Raw genomic sequence first — 18939 nt, 5'->3', positions numbered from 1 at the left:
AACACTTATCCAAGTATACAATTTCCAAATACCTAAAGGACTTTACCCAGTATTGTACTCTTTGGGAAACAAAAAAGACTAAAGGTTGGGTTAGCTGACTTATAAGCCACAGAAATAATTTAATTTCTGAAAAAAAAATTAAGAATAAAAGATTAAAACTGACCTAAACATTATGAACTGAATTGTGTCTCTTCTAAATTCATATGCTGAAGTCTTGATTCCCATACTGAGAATGTGACTGTCCAGAGATAGGGTCTTCAAAGAGGTGATTACATTACAATGATGTCATTCGTGTGGGCCTTAATTCAATACGACTGATGTCTTATATGAGGAAATTGGGACATGGAAACGTGAAGAGGGAAGACATATGAAGACATGGGGAGAAGCCATCTAAAGATCAAGGAGAGAGGCCTCAAAAGGAACCACACCTGCCAACACCTTGAACTCCAACTTCCAGTTTCCAGAATTGTGAGAAAACAAATTTCTGTTGTTTAAGCCACCCAGTCTGTGGTACTTTGTTGTCGCAGCCCTAGCAAATTCATACCCTTTGTTTTTCTAGAACCCATAAGAAAAATCTTCAGAAAAGAGTTCCATTAAAAATGAGGTAAGCAAGCTAAAATAATCTTTATAAATATGTTATTTTGCTTTCATCATTTATATTGAAACTTTAACTTCAGGTAGAATTTTCTCAGTATAAATTTGAGTTGTCAAGTTCTTAATCCAATTTTCTCACTATATTTCATATTTTTACTGAGAAAAACTAGCCTTTCACAAAGCAGTTGGAGAAAATGTTACCTAGTACAGGGCACATACTTAGGCATATATATTTATTTTATCAATTTGGGCCCATAATGAGTTTTAATTTTTTTTAATTAATAGGAGCCCAGTCTAAAAGGCATCAGAGTTATTGATGTGATCCACCTCAACTTATCAAGATAGCAGCCATTCAAATACAAAACAAGCATGCATAACTGCAAATCACCCTATTTTCAGACTCTAGGAGGGATTTCTACCAGGTCCATTGATGTTGGTCTTACAGTGGAAAGGTATACGGTAGCCTAGAAGCTGTACCCTCCAAAAGCAAAACACCTAAGGCAAGAACTGAGGCAGAAAGATCCTTAAACATTCTTGACTTTCCTTGTGAATTTGGGCCCCAGATTCAGAAATACAGCTGATTTATCACCCAACACATGACTTCTGTTGCTCATAGGTAAGGCTCAGATCTTTCCTCGCCTGTATCTTTTTATTTTTTAACGTGAGTCATATGAAATTTCATTAATTTGCTGAAAACCTAATTTCCTGTGCCAGCCTATAAGAACAGTTAGTTGTTATTGTGTTAACTTCTTTGTTCTTTTATCATTAGCAGGGTTTTTAAAATACTTTTTATCTGTATCTTTTTATTTTTAATTGCAGTAAAATCACATAACATAAAATTTACCATTTTAACCATTTTTAAGTGTATGGTTCAGTGGTGTTAAATATATTCACATTGTTGAGTAACCAATCTCCAGAAATTTTTGTAAGTTTCAGTCTGGCAAAACTGAAACTCTTTGCCCATGAAACAACTCTCCATTTCTCCCTCCCCTCAAGTCCCTGGTAACTACCATTCTACTTTCTATGAATCTGACTACTCTAGATACCTCATATCAGTGGAATTATGTAGTATTTGTCTTTGTGAGTGACTTATTTCACATAGCATAATGTCTTCGAGGTTCATTCAAGTTGTTGCATGTGACAGAATTTCCTTTCTTTTTTAAGGCTGAATAATATTCCATTGTGTGGATACCACATTTTGTGTATCCATTTATTTAACAATGGATGCTTAGGTTGCTTCCACCTCTCTGCTATTGTGAAAATGCTGCTATGAATATGGATGTGCAGATCTCTCTCCGAGACTCTGCTTTCAATTTGTTTTTGGACATATACTCAGGAGTGGAATTACTCAGCTGTATCTTTTCTACTCCTATTAATTTCTAATTACTAACAACTTTAACATTATGTCTTTACATTTATATTCTTAAATTTGCTATAAAGCAGATACAGTTGAAAGCCAGATATATAGGAAGAGACAGCTACATATTCTCATGCGCAATTAATAAAAAGGATCACATATAAACTGTCAATTGAAAGTGGTTTCTTTATCTTTTGGGGGAAGGGTATGATACATCCTATTAAGAATCTAATAAAGTCTATGGAGTTTATCCCAGGAAAAAATACACATGGAAACATGCATCCAAAAATACAGATATGCTTTCAGGAGACTATGAGCCCCTGAAGTCCAGAAGCTGCAAATGTACAGGCTGCCTCTTAAAGGCTCCAAACCCTGAAAGGCCAGAAACTGAGTTTCAAAATTTTAATAAATGTTAAGTATCAGTAAATACCATTCAGACTCAAAGGGCTGCATGATTTGGATCTATTTGTGAATCATTAATCCAACATACCTTAAATTCCACCATTAGCTATCTCTATAACCATTTTTTTAGATCCCTAACTCATAAAGAATGAAAGCTGTTACTTGTCTTCTACATGAGCCCAAAAGACTGTGCATTTCATGCTGACTGAGGCATGAGGAGGAAACATTTTTTAAAAAAGTAAATATGACAAAGGGTCGAATTTGACTCACAAAATCTGTTTCGAGTTTTCCCATTTCTTGTTTGTAGCTTCTCATTCTGTTGCTGTACATCCCTCGACTTTGGGGTGGTATCTCTCGGACTTCCAAATCCATCTGTTCAAGCTAGAAGAGGGAAAGAAAAATGTGATTTAAACCACACTGTTACTCTTATTTGAACAAATGTTTACGGCTGAAAGGATCTAATTCCAGTTCCTCATTTTGTAGTTGAGGCACCAGGTTCAGGGTGCTGAATGATCAAATAACACTGAAACTACTTTTACACTTAATTTTTCTTTAGTTCAACAATTCTGAGTACTTGCCAAGTGACACACATGCTCAAGTACATGCTTTGTTAAAACATACACATTTGGCCAGGCGCCGTGGCTCACGCCCATCATCCCAACACTTTGGGAGGCCAAGGTGGGTGGATCACTTGAGGTCAGGAGTTTGAGAACAGCTTGGGCAACATGGCGAAACCCCATCTCTACTAAAAATACCAAATTAGCTGGGCGTGGTGGTGGGCACCTATAATCCCAGCTACTCAGAAGGCTGAGGCAGGAGAATAGCTTGAACCTGGGAGGCAGAGTTTGCAGTGAGCTGAGATTGCACCACTGCACTCCTTCCAGTCTAGGTGAGAGAGCAAGACTCCATATCAAAAATAAAATAAAATAAAATAAAAGATACATATTAACCCAAACGTTATTAATAATTTGATTTCAATATACTTGGAATAGCCCATCATTCAATCCAACCGGGTCTTGTCTTCTGACCATTAACCTCCACAACTATGGGAAGATAAAGTAAGCTATTATTTCCCATGGGTAATCCATGAAACATCAGCCAAGCCTTATTTGGTGATATTTATTCTGGCAGGTGTTTTGTAATTAGGAAAATTGCATACCAACCAACATGTGATCTTTACCTTCATCCTAACTCCCGATACTTTATAACCATATTTATATGGCATTAAATGGATACAGTAATATGCTAAATTACATATAGCTTAATGAAATCACAGCAAGGCGCTTTTTTTTTTTTTTAACAACCTGCTATCAGATAACACTTTGGATACAACACAGAAGAGTTTAATCGGCAGCAATGCAGAAATACTATAATGGTTTAGGCATAGGCTTTGAAGCCAGACTCTTACGTTGACATCATAGGCTCTACTACTTATTAGTCCTGGAATCTTGAACAGGTTTCTTAATGTCTCTGTGCCTTAGTTTTCTCACTTACAAAATAGTGTCTTTTTCACAGAGCAGCTGTGAAAACTAAATGAGGCAATTCTTATAATGTACTTAGAACAGTGTCTCTTACTTGATAATTGCTAGATTAAAATTAACTCTAGTAACGATGATTGCAAGTGATGAAGAAGATACAGCAAGCACTATACAAGATAGCAGAAGTGGCTTACTTGTAGTTGCCATTAAAAAATAAAAACCAGGCCAGGCGCAGTGGCTCACCCCTGTAATCCCAGGACTTCGGGAGGCCGAGGCAGGTAGATCACCTGAGGTCAGGAGTTTGAGACTAGCCTGACCAACAAGGTGAAATCCCGTCTCTACTAAAAATACAAAAATTAGCTGGGTGTGGTGGCGGGTGCCTGTAGTCCCAGCTACTCGGGAGGCTGAGAGAGGAGAATTGCTTGAACTGGGGAGGTAGAGGTTGCAGTGAGCCGAGATCGTGCCACTGCACTCCAGCCTGGGCGATGGAGCGAGACTCCGTCTCAATAAATAAATAAATAAATAAATAAATAAATAAATAAATACCAGTAACAACAACAAATTGGCCCAGGCCATGTCTGATAAAATCACATGCAAAAATGCTGCCATGTAGTTTACCTTTTAAAGCTTTCTAATAAGTTCCTTCTGGAACCCTACCAGCTTATCACTAATAAAACCTGTATTCAGTGTTAGCGACTGAATAACTATAGTAGCATACAGATAAACCACACAATCACCTTTCAATTACTAGGCTTCAATTTATTATAAAGAAAAAAGATAACTTTAATTAGCCTTGATTTAAACAGTGATAGTTTAAATGATTATGTCTCAACATAAATGAGAAGCACCAATAAATAAAATCATTACTTAGCAAGAAAATTATTTAAAATAACTCTCTGAGATCATCAATTATTTAGTTCTAACAAGGTAAACAGGATCATCTGGAAAAATAACAGCAAAAATACTTGCAAGCCAAAATCTGAGCCTTAAGTATATTTTTGTTGAAGATATTTTATATGGATATTTAAAACTAAATTAAAAGTAGGTAAGACAGAAAAAGGAAATACACAACAAGCACTTAAAATGAAACCAAGAATGAGGCTAATGTGCACTTGTTCCATGTTGTCACAACATTTATGTGGCCAGTGCAGAGTGGGAGAAAAGATCATTGCAAGATGTGTAGTGTCCAAGAGACTAATACAAATCAGATGGTCAGCAGAAACACAATTAATCCCAATAGTCAAATCAAAAGAGTTTTTCTCCCAAGGTCCTCATCAAAAGGGCAGTATTGGCTGGGCACAGTGGCTCAGGCCTGTAATCCCAGCACTTTGGGAGGTCAAGGTGGATGGATCACCTGCGGTCAGGAGTTCAAGACCAGCCTGACTAACATGGTGAAACCCTGTCTCTACTGAAAATACAAAATTAGCCAGGCATGGTGGTGCATGCCTGTAATCCCAGCACTTTGGGAGGCCAAGGCGGGCAGATCACTTGAGGGCACGAGTTCAAGACCAGCCTGGCTAACATGACAAAACCCCCTCTCTACAAACAAACAAACAAACAAATTAGCCAAGTGTGGTATTGCTCTGTAATCCCAGCTACTTGGAGCACTGAGGCATGAGAATCGCTTGAGCCCAAGAGGCAGAGGTTGCAGTGAGCCGAGATTGTGCCACTGTACTCCAGCCTGGGTGATAGAGTGAGACTTTATATCAAAAATAAAATAAAATAGAAAAGCAACACACTCATAGGGCCACAATGCATAGTAACAAGTTGAGTCATGCTTGTAGTAGTTAGCTTTTAAAACCCCAAATTAAGACACAATACTTTTAGTCCTTTTTTGCTCCATGTTTTACTGATGTATTTATATAAAAAAGTAGTAGATGAACCAGAGCTCTGAGTTTAGCAAACTAGGAACAAATATTTACTCTATCACTTAACAGGATTTGGGACCTCCAACAAGTTACTTCATCTTTCTAAGTCTCAGTCTCCCCATCCACAAAATGGGAGTAGTAACAGTGTTGAGAATCACTTGGCCAAGGTTCTCTCATGCTGCTACATGTCTTGCCTGGTCTGCCAAGAATACAAGGTCCTGAGGACTCTGTCTGAGCCATTTTTCAGGATTGGGTTTGCGGGGAGCTCAGGGAGAGGAAATAATGTGTCCCCCTGGGACAAACAACAGCCTTGCTTATAGGCTGCTAGAAAGTGGCACGTTTTCTAGGCTCTCGTTCTATTCCTCTAAGGTATTCTAATGCTGTTGTAAGCATACATCTAGGCCTGCCTGCATCACCACTGTGGGAATTCAGACTCAGGAACTGATGCAACCAGCCTGAAACACAGGCAACTGCTATTGTTGTGGGTAATAAAAATCTTTTGTCTCTGACCTAGGAGTCTCATGTCTTAGAGAAGACATGAGACATAGTCATCTATGAAACTGTAGCAAGCAAGTGAGTCACTTGAGAGTTTGCAAATAGCAGAAAATATCAGACCTTTTATCATTTTTGACAAATAATATTGTCTCACATGGTTATTGAGAAAATTAAATATTATAAAGCAAGTAGTATTTTTAATCCAATGTCTGGTACCCAGTATGCCTTTATCCAGCATTAGCTATTTACAGCTGTTAAGAAACATATTATGATGGAATAAAAATTAGAGATAGATATTTAATGAATCACCTTTGCTAAGAAGAATAAAATCCCAAGAAGCTACTAAAATCTCTTCAATTTAAAAATTGACAAATTCTGAATTATACAATGCTAATCAGCAATGCTTCACATTTCCACAATGTATAAAACAGGCTAGAGGAAGACATTAGCTTAAACGGCTCTGGCTGTGTGTTAAAATACATTACTGTCTGTACATACCAGTTCTTTCGCTTCTTCAAGCTGTTTCTCCACATTTGCAACCATCTGTTTCTTTTCATCTGAAACAAACAATAATACCAAGAAATTGCTAAAGATACAAATAAATTTAATATTTTAAAATTTCAATTTTTATATGCCTTTCTCCGTTGTGGTCAATCAGATTACAGAACATAAGGTAAAAGAGCATATCATTCTTCGGTGGGTTCGAAACCCTTTAAGCCATTGATTCTAGGCTATCTAGAAACATATAATCTGATAGAGTACCTAATTATTAAGAGATAACATTTTTAAAAGAGACATATTTTTAAGAGAGACTAAAAATTATGTTGCCCTTTAGGAGAGACTAAGTCAACAAGAGCAGATTTGTGCTGGCCTAAGGGATCTGTGAAGTCATAACTTTAATAAATTGGGAATAACTGATTTGTTAATACAATTTAAAAGTTATATACAAAAACGCTTCCTAAAACTGGGCAAAAACAATCCTTTAAAAAATTGTACTTTCAGTAGCATGGAGAATCAGGTGTAATGGAATAAATATTTGAAGTTAGGACTACTGATTCCAAACCGAAAGCTACTATCTCACTCAATGGTTATGGGATCCTGGGCAAGAAATTTTTCTCTTTTTTTCTGAGACTCACTCTGTACTCTCTAAAATGGAAATAAAAAATATCTACTGGATTACTTTTAGCTCCAATAAGCTTGATGCAAGTGAAATTACTTTAATATTATAAAGTGCTAAGTCTCTGTATGTGGTTTGTTTTTCTAATACAATCAAGTTATAACCCAACTGTAATTCCCTTCTCTAGGAGAGACATTTCCTGGCAGACAATTTCAGAAAGCTTTCCCATACCCTCATTCCAGCCAGTCAGCCTATTTGTTCACATACCCTAGTTAAGTTTTGTGCAAACCAAATGTATTGAACATCTCTAGCTTTTGTCTGCCTAGCATGCTTCTCTTCTCAGGCAACAGCCCCTACTCTCTTCAAAGGCCTCCTTCCTCACCAAGCGGGACAATGAAAATGCTATCTCCATAAAGACTCTGCTTCTTCAGTCACAGTGACTTGGCAAATGACGGGCATCTAATCCTAGCTGGACTAATCTTAGTAACTCAATCCTCTGGCCACATTCATCTGGGAGTTGGGTGGTGGGATAGGCATATATGAACCAGGGAGAACAATCAAAGTTCTAGAGCAAGGGGAAAGCCTTTTCCTTTCTCCTGATAACGAAAAAATAAGCCTAGAAGCTGCTAGCATCCATTGGTCTAGCTCCAAGAAGAAAGAAAGCATGCAATGGCTGAAAATAAATCCTGCATTCAAAAAGAAACACAACTGAGAGACAGAGAGAGAGAGATATAGTTAGTTCCTGGCTTGAAATAACTGAAATGGCTTGACTTTATAAAAGCTTGACTTTATAATAGTTTGGTTTCTTAAGCCAACAACTTTCTTGTTCTTTATTTAAAACTGGGTTTATGTCACATGGGAGCCTAATGAGACTGACTAACACAACAGACTAGAAAAGTCGTGAAGCTTGAAATGGGTACAACACCTACCAGCTGACCAGCCTTCAGAAGGACAGCCAATCCTAATTGGGGAAGCTTTAGTAGAAATTATTATTTCACTGGCCAGGCACTGTGGCTCACGCCTGTAACCTCAGCACTTTGGGAGGCCTAGACAGGTGGATCACAGGGTCAGAAGTTTCAGACCATCCTGGCAAACATAGTGAAACCCCGTCTCTACTAAAAATACAAAAAATTAGCTGGGTGTGGCGGTGGGTGCCTGTAATCCCAACTACTTGGGAGGCTGAGGCAGGAGAATTGCTTGAACATGGGAGGCGGAGGTTGCAGTGAGCCAAGATCACGCCACTGCACTCCAGCCCGGGCGACAGTGCGGGACTCCGTCTCAAAAAAAAAAAAAAAAAATATATATATATATATATATATATTTCACTAAAACAATGATTAGATTATTAGTAGATTCTACTAATCTTAACCCTTTCCCTTTGTTATCCCCAAACTACAGAGGGGGAACAGTTGTCACATAAGGTGTTTTATGTGCACTCACAATATTTCTCCCTAAGAAAAATATGCATTTGGGATTACAATTCAACTTGATTTTCCCTCCTTGAAAAGTTAAATCTACATATGGCCAGATTAAATATTTAATAGATGATCCCAAATGTATTTGCTTCTGGGACATTTCAACCCTTTTAGTATCTTCACACAGTTACAGTTAGAATAGACTACATTTTTGTGATAGAGAAAAATACAAAATAAGACAGGCTTATCTTGGATCAGAACTGAGATGGTGTATTTACGTATCAGGAGGAACATCCTGTTCTCTTTAAGGTATTCAGTTGATAGGAAAGTCCATGCCGTGGACCTCCAGGACTAATAAGCATCAGTTTTTCTCATTAGCAAAACAAAACAAAGAAAGAAGCCTCCCTTGACCTGTATCCCCCTTGCTAATATTCCTCTCCTTTCATCACCAGTCAATTTTCTTGAAAGCAAGGGTATAGACTCTGTTTCCCTTCCTCATCTTCCCATCCACTCCCTGTAAACTAACTCCTGCCCCCACCATTCCACTGAAATTACTCTCACTAGATTAATAACCCTTCCTCTGCCCAAACTAATAGACATTCTTAGGTCCTGTTTTTATTTAATCTTGTGGTTTCTTACACTTTGCTCCTCCCGTCCTGTAACTTTCTCCTCTGCTGGCTCCCATGGCACCCTGATCTGGTCATTCTCCTGAAGGCTCACTCCTGTCTCACGGTCCTCTGTTAGGCATCGTATTTTTCAGGCCATCTTTTAACTGCTGATGTTCCTTGGAGTTCGGTCCTTGCCTTTCTTCTGACTATCGTCTATGTCCCTGGGCAATTTCATCCATTTTAAAACTATCATATTATGTATTTATGATCCTAAATCTTTATCTCTAACGCTGATATATTTCCAGGCCTTCAATCCTTTAATCCCAATGCCCATCTCCACCAGGCCCACCTGGCAAACCTCTACTCAAAACTCTCTTCAGAAATCATCACTTCTTTGAAGGCTTTCCTAACCCAACATAAGAGTTAATCACCCTCTTGTACATAAAATATCTATAACTCTTATGTAATCCTAATGATTTATCCCTCACATGAACAACCTTTCAGCTTAGAGGCTCTGGGAAGACAAGAACCATGTCTTAGTCATCTTTATAGTCCTACACTATAATGAGCTTGGCATACACAATCAGTTTTCAAAAAATGAAAGTAAGTTAACTACATAATGCAGGACACAGCAAGAATTTGCAAAAGAAGCTATGCTACTAACCACCTTGGTCTCCCTGCCCCCTCTCCCATTTAATCTTCCTAAAATTTGGCTTTGGTGGGTCAGTTGAGCTTAGCAGTTAAGGTCCTCGACATTTCAGAGCCGAGCATCCTTTCCAACTTTATTTCCAACTACAAGGTTTCTAGTATGCAGTCTACAGACAGACTGTTCATTGCTACCCAAACAAATCTTGTTTTTTTCTTCTCTAAATCTTTGTTAAGCTACCATTTAGGGTTCTTTGGCTGAATGCGACAGAAGTGATTCTGGCTAAACTAATTCAAAAAAGATAATTTGTTAGAATAATGTGGGGTGGCTCATAGGATCAATGGACAAAAATGAGCCACCCAGCTTGGGAAAGACAAGTATGAGGAGTAGCTCAGGGTACCAAGGAAATAGGAACTTACAGTCTCTGCTAAAGCAAAGTCTTGAGGGGCTCTAACTATTCTCTTTCCTTGGTTCATTCTGATCAAATTCCTGGCAAAAATTCTATAAATGTCCTTGCTTAGGTAATATGTTCACCTCTTGACCTACAGAGGGCAGGGCAGCCTGTCAGTTCTATCAAGACTGGAATAAGGGGGTTTAAGTAGTTCCTCAATAGGAAATGGAGTAGATAGAATGAAAGCTGCTGGGCGCAACAGATGCCCACTGCATCCATTTATTGCAACCTCTTATAATATAGTCTTTGCTTGTTTCTGTCTGTCCAAACCCCACCTATCCTTCTAGGCGAGGTCCTGAGACATACCTCATTTCCTTTGAATTCCTAGAGTTCTATGCTCGGCTCTAGGGGGTACAATGGTCATTAAAAATTAGGTTCTACAGTTTCCTCTTTTTTTTTTTTTTTTTTTTTTGAGATGGACTCTCACTTTGTCACCCAGCCTGGAGTGCAGTGGTGCAATCTTGGCTCACGGCAACCTCCACCTCCCAGGTTCAAGTGGTTCTCCTGCTGCAGCCTCCCGAGTAGCTAGGACTACAGGCATGCGCCACCACGCACAGCTAATTTTTATATTATATTAGTAGAATGAGGTTTCACCATGTTGGTCAGGGTCATCTCAAACTCCTGACCTCAAGTGATCCACCTGCCTCGGCCTCCCAAAGTGCTGGGATTACAGGTGTGAGCCACTGCACCTGGCCTGCAGTTTCCTCTTCAGGCTCATTGCCGGCTCCTTGAAGGCAGAGACTACTCTTGACAAATCGTGTCCAAACTCTGTATTTAGCATAGAGAGCTGTACATGGTAGGGGCCACTAAGTGCTTACAGAATGAATGAGTCAGTCTTAGCACGCAGCAACATACTTATTACTCACAGAGAAACTGAGGGGGAAAAACAGCTCATTTTAGTGAGGACTGGGGCAAATCTTCCCATTTGAAATGACAAATTTCCCTTCACGAAAAAAATAATTAAATTGGAATAGAGGTGGAGTTAACACAATTAGATCATTTTTTTTTCATAAAATTCATTTTGTGATGGTGCTGTCAGAAATAATGATGGAACTGAGACAGTCTTTGATTGGTCCTTATAGTGTTCCTCATGTTTTTAAGAAGGCAAATCTTAAAAGTGATGATTTAGGGGTAAAGTATGAGGAAGGAAGGAAGGAAGGAAGGAAGGAAGGAAGGAAGGGAGGAAGGGAGGGAGGGGAGAAGGAGGGAAGGAACAAAGGAAGGAGGGAAAGAACAAAGCAAGGTGAGAAGGAGGGAGGGAGGAAGGGAGGGAGAAGAGAAGGAAGGAAGGAAGGAAAGGGAAGTGAAGGGAAGGAACAAAGGAAGGAAAGGAACAAAGGAAGGAGAGAAGGAGGGAGGGAGGGAGGAAGGGAGGGAGAAGAGAAGGAAGGAAGGAAGGAAAGGGAAGTGAAGGGAAGGAACAAAGGAAGGAAAGGAACAAAGGAAGGAGAGAAGGAGGGAGGGAGGGAGGAAGGAAGGAGGGAAGGAGGGAAGAAGGGAAGGGGGAAGGGGGGAAGGGGGAAAGGGGGGAAGGAGGGAAGGAGGGAAGGAGGGAAGAAGGGAAGGGGGAAGGGGGAAAGGGGGGAAGGAGGGAAGGAGGAGCGGAGGGGAGTGGAGGAGGGGAGGGGAGGGGGGAGGGGAGGGGGGAGGGAAGGAGGAGGGGAGGAGGGGAGGGGAGGGGGAGGGGAGGAGGGGAGGGGAGGGGAGGAGGGGAGGGGAGGGAACTGAACTAGATGACCTTGGAAATACCTACCAACACGAAGTTTTGGTAACCTGGCAACATTTACATGTAATTCCCAAAAGAGATTCATTCTGCCCACCCCAAATGACATCCCCTTTCAAACAACATGTACCTAGGATTCAGACCTTTGTAACTAAGGGCTATCATTAATGTACATGGTGCTCTGTGTTTAACATTGTTATAGTCAATCCTTAAAACAACCTTTTTGAGGTATTATTACTATCCCTTTCTCAAGCCATTAAATAAGATCAGAGATACTAAATTATTTCCTGAAAGTTCAACAACTAATAAATAGCAGAGTTGGAACTCTAATGGGGTGGGTCTGTTGTCCTGAACTGAGCTCATAACTGCTATATGTATTATATAAAATATACTATTTAATACATAAACAAAGTCTCCTACTGTTTTTTTTTTTTTTTTGGTCTATAAGCTTGATAAGTGCTGATGTACATACACAGAAGTCTTAGCATAGTATGCATGATCTTTTCTTTCCTACTCAATACATTTTTAATTAGTTTTCTTTTTCATTTAGAGACAAGATCTCGCTCTGTCACCCAGGCTAGAGTGCAGTGGCATGATCATAGCTCGCTGTAACCTCAAACTCCTGGGTTCAAGGGGTCCTCCCATCTCAGCCTCCTGAGTAGCTGGGATGACAGGTGCATGCCACTATGCCAAGCTAGTTTTAAATTCAATTTTATTTTGTAGAGATGGGGCTTCACTATGTTGCCCAGGCTGATCTTGAGCTTCAATTTTATTTTGTAGAGATGGGGCTTCACTATGTTGCCCAGGCTGATCTTGAGCTCCTGGGCTCAAGTGATCCTCCCATCTTGGCCTCTCATTTCCTACTCAATAGAAGTTCTTAGTGCTGATATACAAACAAGTCTTTGCATAGTATAATTCTTGATATTTACAGAAGTGCTTAATCAGCACAGAACACCCTCATTAAAGTGAAAGTGTCAAGGCTCGCTTGAATTCAGTTACTTGTACCTGTCTTTGTGCAATGTAGATATGTTAAAATAAAACTAGCAGCAGAAATTATGTATGTACTTAGAAATGTAGGGTCAAACCACTAAGAGAGGAACAGATAATTTTTAAATGGGTATATTACTGATGCTACCCTGTGTAACACGGTATAGAATGGTCAGTGTTGAAATAAAGCAATTACAGAATGATCCATCTGATAATGGATTAGAGCTGGAGATACTAGTATGAACTTGTGTTTAACATACTATATATACAAATGATTACATATGCAAATGCTTGTAGATATGTTCATATACATGGCTTAATATATACATGTGAATTTCCTTGCTTTGTCAGCTGAGAGGTTCCAGAAGCAACAACACCCCAGGAGTAATGTGCACACCTAGTGTCCAGATCTTGGTTTCTAATACCCTTCTTTAATTAAAGGAAACAGGATTCCTCAGAGAAAGGGCTGATTCTAGCACTGAAACAGGAAATAGAGAAGATGATCCTGGAGTATCTTATACTATCAGAAAGCAATATAGTCCTTAAAAAAAAGGAAAGAAAAAAGCCAAAATGATGGGGGTATACCAAAAGGACACAGAAGCCAAATTAAAAAAAGGCTCCCAATGGTCAACGTTAAAACAATTTGAGCAACATGAAAATAAAGTAGTATTGGAATATAACACAAAGGATAAAATAGGTATCTGTGAGTCCATACTGATGTAAATGACTGAATAAGTAAATAAATGAATAGATAAATCTCTCTTACATAAAAGAATTACAAATAATTCACGTAATTACTTGGCTTCAAGGAGGTAGAGTGTAACTCTCCACACCTTAAGTATAGGCTATGCATATATGATTTTCTTCCAAATAGTATGGAAAAGGGAGGGAAAGAGTAACTTTACAGTGGAGAAACCTGGCAAACACTACCTCAGCCAGGTGATAAAGGTTAACATCAGTAGTGATAAGTCATGTTGACAGTATGTATTCTTGATATGTGGTGAAAATGATGCTTTACTTCTGTGGTCCTCCTCCCCAAAACCCAGAACTCCAATCTAATCATGAGAAAAACATTGAGCAAATCCCAGTTGAGGGAACCTTCTAGAAAATATCTGACCAGTATTCTTCTAAACTGTAAAGTCATCAGAAACAAGGACAGTTTGAGAAACTGTCATAGCCATGAGGGGCCTAAAAATCCATGAGTACTAAATGTTTTACGGTATCCCAGATTGGATCCTGGAATAGTTAAAGGACATTAGGTAAAAAGCAACAAACAAAACAAAACGAAATCTGAATAAAGTATGACCTTTAGTTAATAATAATGTATCAATATGGGCTCACTAGCTGTAACAAATGTACCATATTAACATGATGTTAATCACAGAGAAAACTGGGCATGGGGTATATGGGATTCTCCGTAATATCTTTGTGATTTTTCTGTAAATTTCAGACTGTTCTAAAATAAAAAGTTTATTTAAAAAAAAAAAACAAAAACAAAAGACTGAAGCCATTACTTAGGTTGACTAAATTGACCAAATATATAGACAACATACAGATATATAGATCTATAGATGCATACACACACACAATTGTTTATATGAATGTATATTATTCAAAGATGAATACAACCCCGTAAAAGCTTAATTTTTTTTTTTTTTTTTGAGACAGAGTCTCACTGTGTCACTAGGCTGGAGTGCAGTGGCGCAATCTTGGCTCACTGCAACCTCTGACTCCCTGGTTCAAGTAATTCTCCTGCGTCAGCCTCCTGAGTAGCTAGGATTAGAGGCACGTGCCACTACACCCAGCTAGTTTTTGTATTTCTAGTAGAGACGGGGTTTCTCCATGTTGGCCAGGATGGTCTCGATTTCCTGAGCTCATGATCTGCCCGCCTTGGCCTCCCAAAGTGCTGAGATTACAGTGTGAGCCACCGCGCCCGGCCCTAAATGCTTAAATTTTTTATGAGACATAACTGGGCCATCAGTAACTGCTAAAGACTACTTCCCTGTATGCTCAATTGAAAAAGCTGGACCTTGCCCAGCAGCTCATGAAGCAGATTTTGAGGTAGCCTGAATCCTAACAAGGAACAAACTATTGTAGCAGTGAGTTCCTGAATCAGGACTGGAACCATCCCTTCAACTGTAACCCTCTAGAGCAATAGAAATATAATGCAAGTCACACATGCAATTTTAAATTTTCTTGTAGCAGTACTTTTTAAAGTTTTTAAAAATAAAAAACTTTTAAGAGAAACAAGTGAAATTAGTTTTAATAATGTTTTTAATTTCAATAATACGTAATTGCATATATCTAAAATATTATCATTTCACAATGTAGCAACAGCCACATTTCAGGTGCTCAATAGCTACATGTAGATATTACAGCTCTAAAGCCAAATATATTTTAAGCAAACCACAATATTCAGGAACAAAAGCCAACTTTTCTGAATTATCTCACTGCAACCACCTTGCAAAGGCAAGAGAGAATCACAGAAGTGTGTTTATGCCTTCATCTACACGTGGCTAAGTCTAGATGGTCTAGACAATCCTCCAGGGCTTGGCATAACTAATCCACTAGACTCAGGCATTTCCTTCCAGAAAGGACACCTGCCTTGTCCGACACCACTTCCACTTCTCTCCTCCGACTGCCCCCCTTGGGATCCTGAGTTCAAAGCCCGGTTCCAAATTCATATCCAAAAGGCCCTAATCACTTACCTCCTTTCAAATGTGTTCATCAAGAGAAATTTACCTAATTCTATTCTAGGAACAGAAAGGAAGCAAGAATTGAAGTGTAAGATTTAAGAGTTCAATTAACATGACAAAGTCTGAAGAGCAGGGTCCTAGCTAATCTTACCAGCTGTTGTCTTCAGCAGCAGCAGTAATATCATTAATGGCTTGTATATCACGTGTTTTCTCTGTGTAAGAAGGGTGCTAGAGTGTTACATGTTTTATTTCACTGATTTTTACATTATAAGGTTGAAATTATTACTCTCTCACCCCCATTCTACAGATGGAGGAGACAGGCCTAGAAAGGCCAAGCAATTGTCCATGACTGCACATCTAGTAAGTAGCAGAACTAGGGTTCTAAACAGATCTGATGTCATGTCTGAATCTGAATCATTTTGCTGTAATACTTTCTTGGTACAATTCTGAGGACAGCCATAAAGTGACAGGATTCACAACAGATCATTCCCTCTCTGTGAATGGTAAAGTAAGCAACTAATTGCAAAAAGACTACTTTAAAATTCTTCAGGAAGCCTACTTCGTGTTACAGAATCTTTGCACCAGAGGAAAACATTCCCCACTTAAGAATTCACTCCCATCACTAGAGGAAAAGGAACTTCACAATAAAGTACTAACTGTATAGTTTCTGCTCATCCCTTTTCCTTACTTTCCCACAGAACCATAATAATTAAAAAAACAATGTTCAAATATAGTGCCATAGGGTATTAAGAAAGAACTCACCCATCTCAGTTCAATTACTAAAATTAGTTAAGATTCAAACACTTTAAGAGCAAAATCTCTTTATTGTTTAAAAAATACCACAGAGTAATCAGATTTCTTTCTTAAAATAAAATTTTTAAATGTTCACTCTTCTGTTCTCTTTGGAAGCAATACTTTAATACATTGTAACATGCACAGCACAGAGTAAAGTTCATTTCAATAGATCTACCTACTCTACTTGAATTTAAGTAAGTTACTATGTTGGGGGAATTAACTGCTTTGGCTGGAAAGTTTGCTCCAATTTTTATCCTTCTTAACTCAAGTAAATTAGAGTTCACCTCCTCTGGGTCACTTTTAGCTCAACACTGCACTCGCTAATGATGGCCAGAGAGAGAGATTATAATTACTTGTCATCAAACTATTTTTGCCATGGTTATATATATTAATGTCTGTTCATCTACAGACATACATCTGAAATTCATAACTACATGGATATATTTTTCATCTTTTTCTATACATCAATTGGAAATAGATTTAAAAAGGGGCAAGCACAAGTCATTATTAAGAGAGCAACTACTGTGTTTTTAAGAATTATGATTAGGCCAGGTGCGGTGGCTCACGCCTGTAATCCCAGCACTTTGGGAGGCCCAAGTGGGCAGATTGCGTGAGCCCAAGAGTTTGAGACCAGCCTGGGCAACATGGCAAAACCCCATCTCTACAAAAAAAAAAAAAAAATCAGCCGGGCACAGTGGCTTGAGCAGTCCCAGCTACTTGGGAGGCTGAGGTGGGAGTAGACTTGAGCCGTGAGGGAGAGGTGGCAATGAGCTGAGGTTGCGCCATTACACTCCAACGTGGTAATGACCCCATCTCATAAAGAAAAAAGATCAGCCTGGGCAACATAGTGAAGCCCCATCTCTACAAAATAAAATTGAATTTAAAACTAGCTTGGCATAGTGGCATGCACCTGTCATCCCAGCTACTCAGGAGGCTGAGATGGGAGGACCCCTTGAACCCAGGAGTTTGAGGTTACAGCGAGCTATGATCATGCCACTGCACTCTAGCCTGGGTGACAGAGCGAGATCTTGTCTCTAAATGAAAAAGAAAACTAATTAAAAATGTATTGAGTAGGAAAGAAAAGATCATGCATACTATGCTAAGACTTCTGTGTATGTACATCAGCACTTATCAAGCTTATAGACCAAAAAAAAAAAAAAAACAGTAGGAGACTTTGTTTATGTATTAAATAGTATATTTTATATAATACATATAGCAGTTATGAGCTCAGTTCAGGACAACAGACCCACCCCATTAGAGTTCCAACTCTGCTATTTATTAGTTGTTGAACTTTCAGGAAATAATTTAGTATCTCTGATCTTATTTAATGGCTTGAGAAAGGGATAGTAATAATACCTCAAAAAGGTTGTTTTAAGGATTGACTATAACAATGTTAAACACAGAGCACCATGTGTTTAACCTCTCAAACTCTCAACCTCTCAAACTCCCGACCTCAGGTGATTTGTCTGCCTCGGCCTCCCAAAGTTTTGGGATTATAGGCATGAGCCACCGGGCTCTGCCCAGTTTTATTTTTAAGGTACTGAATTCAAAAAGTTTCCTTCTATGTGTTAAGAATTGTCACATTAAAATATAAAGGCAAGAAAAAAATTGTTAACACGATCTGTTTTCTTGGAAATTTACAACTTTGCATCCAAGGATGATTTTGTTACCTTGTAAAACAGCTTCCCAATACAAAAGCTAATAACCCAAAGAAATGTTTCTACTGCTAAAACAATTACAATTAAAAATGAGTAAAACTCTTAACTGGAACCACAAGTCCTGATACTCTGAGGCTCTGGGACTCAATTCAAAGGAAGTAGTCTCCAACAATAACAAAAATCAAGATGATCTCCGGCAGTGGAGAAAAGCAGAACTGAAGAGAAGAGACGAGGTGATGTATCATGAAGAGATGAGGCCATCAGCCACTTTCGACACAAAAATCTCTGAGGCAGCAGAGCTTGGTGGTATATACTACCTTGGTTCTCTCCTCTTGTTCCCTTACTTGGACTCATAAACCTCTTTAAGACATCATCCATCTCCTCCAGAACTAACTGGGGACTTCGGGAGATGAGTGGGGTGTAAGTTCAGAGATCCTGGCTTCAAGCAAATATCCCTATTAACAGAAAATAGGTGAGGGGAAGAAAAACAAAGAAATAAGGGAAGAAAATTACTTATAAACACGTAAGTTTTGGGGGAAGTAGGGAAAGGGAAAGAGGAATGACAACTTAGGTCCGGGAGAAATTATTGCTAGTACCAGGACAAGTGGGCAGGTGAAGTGCCCACCAATCCGCAGATTAATGAGCACAT

The 18939-nt window shown here is 38.9% G+C and overlaps 1 protein-coding gene across 9 annotated transcripts in view; it reads right to left on the bottom strand.

Moving 5' to 3' along the window:
- VTI1A (vesicle transport through interaction with t-SNAREs 1A) overlaps positions 1-18939 on the bottom strand; it is a 503528-nt gene that overhangs the window by 483095 nt on the left and 1494 nt on the right. For all 9 annotated transcript variants that reach the window (XR_008619831.2, XR_004664855.3, XM_063607905.1 and 6 more), the window contains exons 2-3: positions 6693-6751; positions 2624-2734 (exon numbers count right to left, since the gene is read on the bottom strand). Coding sequence is in view for 7 of the 9 variants with exons in the window: in XM_063607905.1 (XP_063463975.1) it covers positions 2624-2734; positions 6693-6751 (170 nt within the window). In the remaining 2 variants the exon portion in view is untranslated. The remainder of the gene's footprint in view (positions 1-2623; positions 2735-6692; positions 6752-18939) is intronic.

The sequence above is a fragment of the Pan paniscus genome, chromosome 8 (assembly GCF_029289425.2).
Source record: "Pan paniscus chromosome 8, NHGRI_mPanPan1-v2.0_pri, whole genome shotgun sequence".
NCBI lineage: Eukaryota > Metazoa > Chordata > Mammalia > Primates > Hominidae > Pan > Pan paniscus.
Note: the sequence above shows the minus strand (reverse complement) of the source record. Positions and strands in the feature narration are given on the sequence as shown.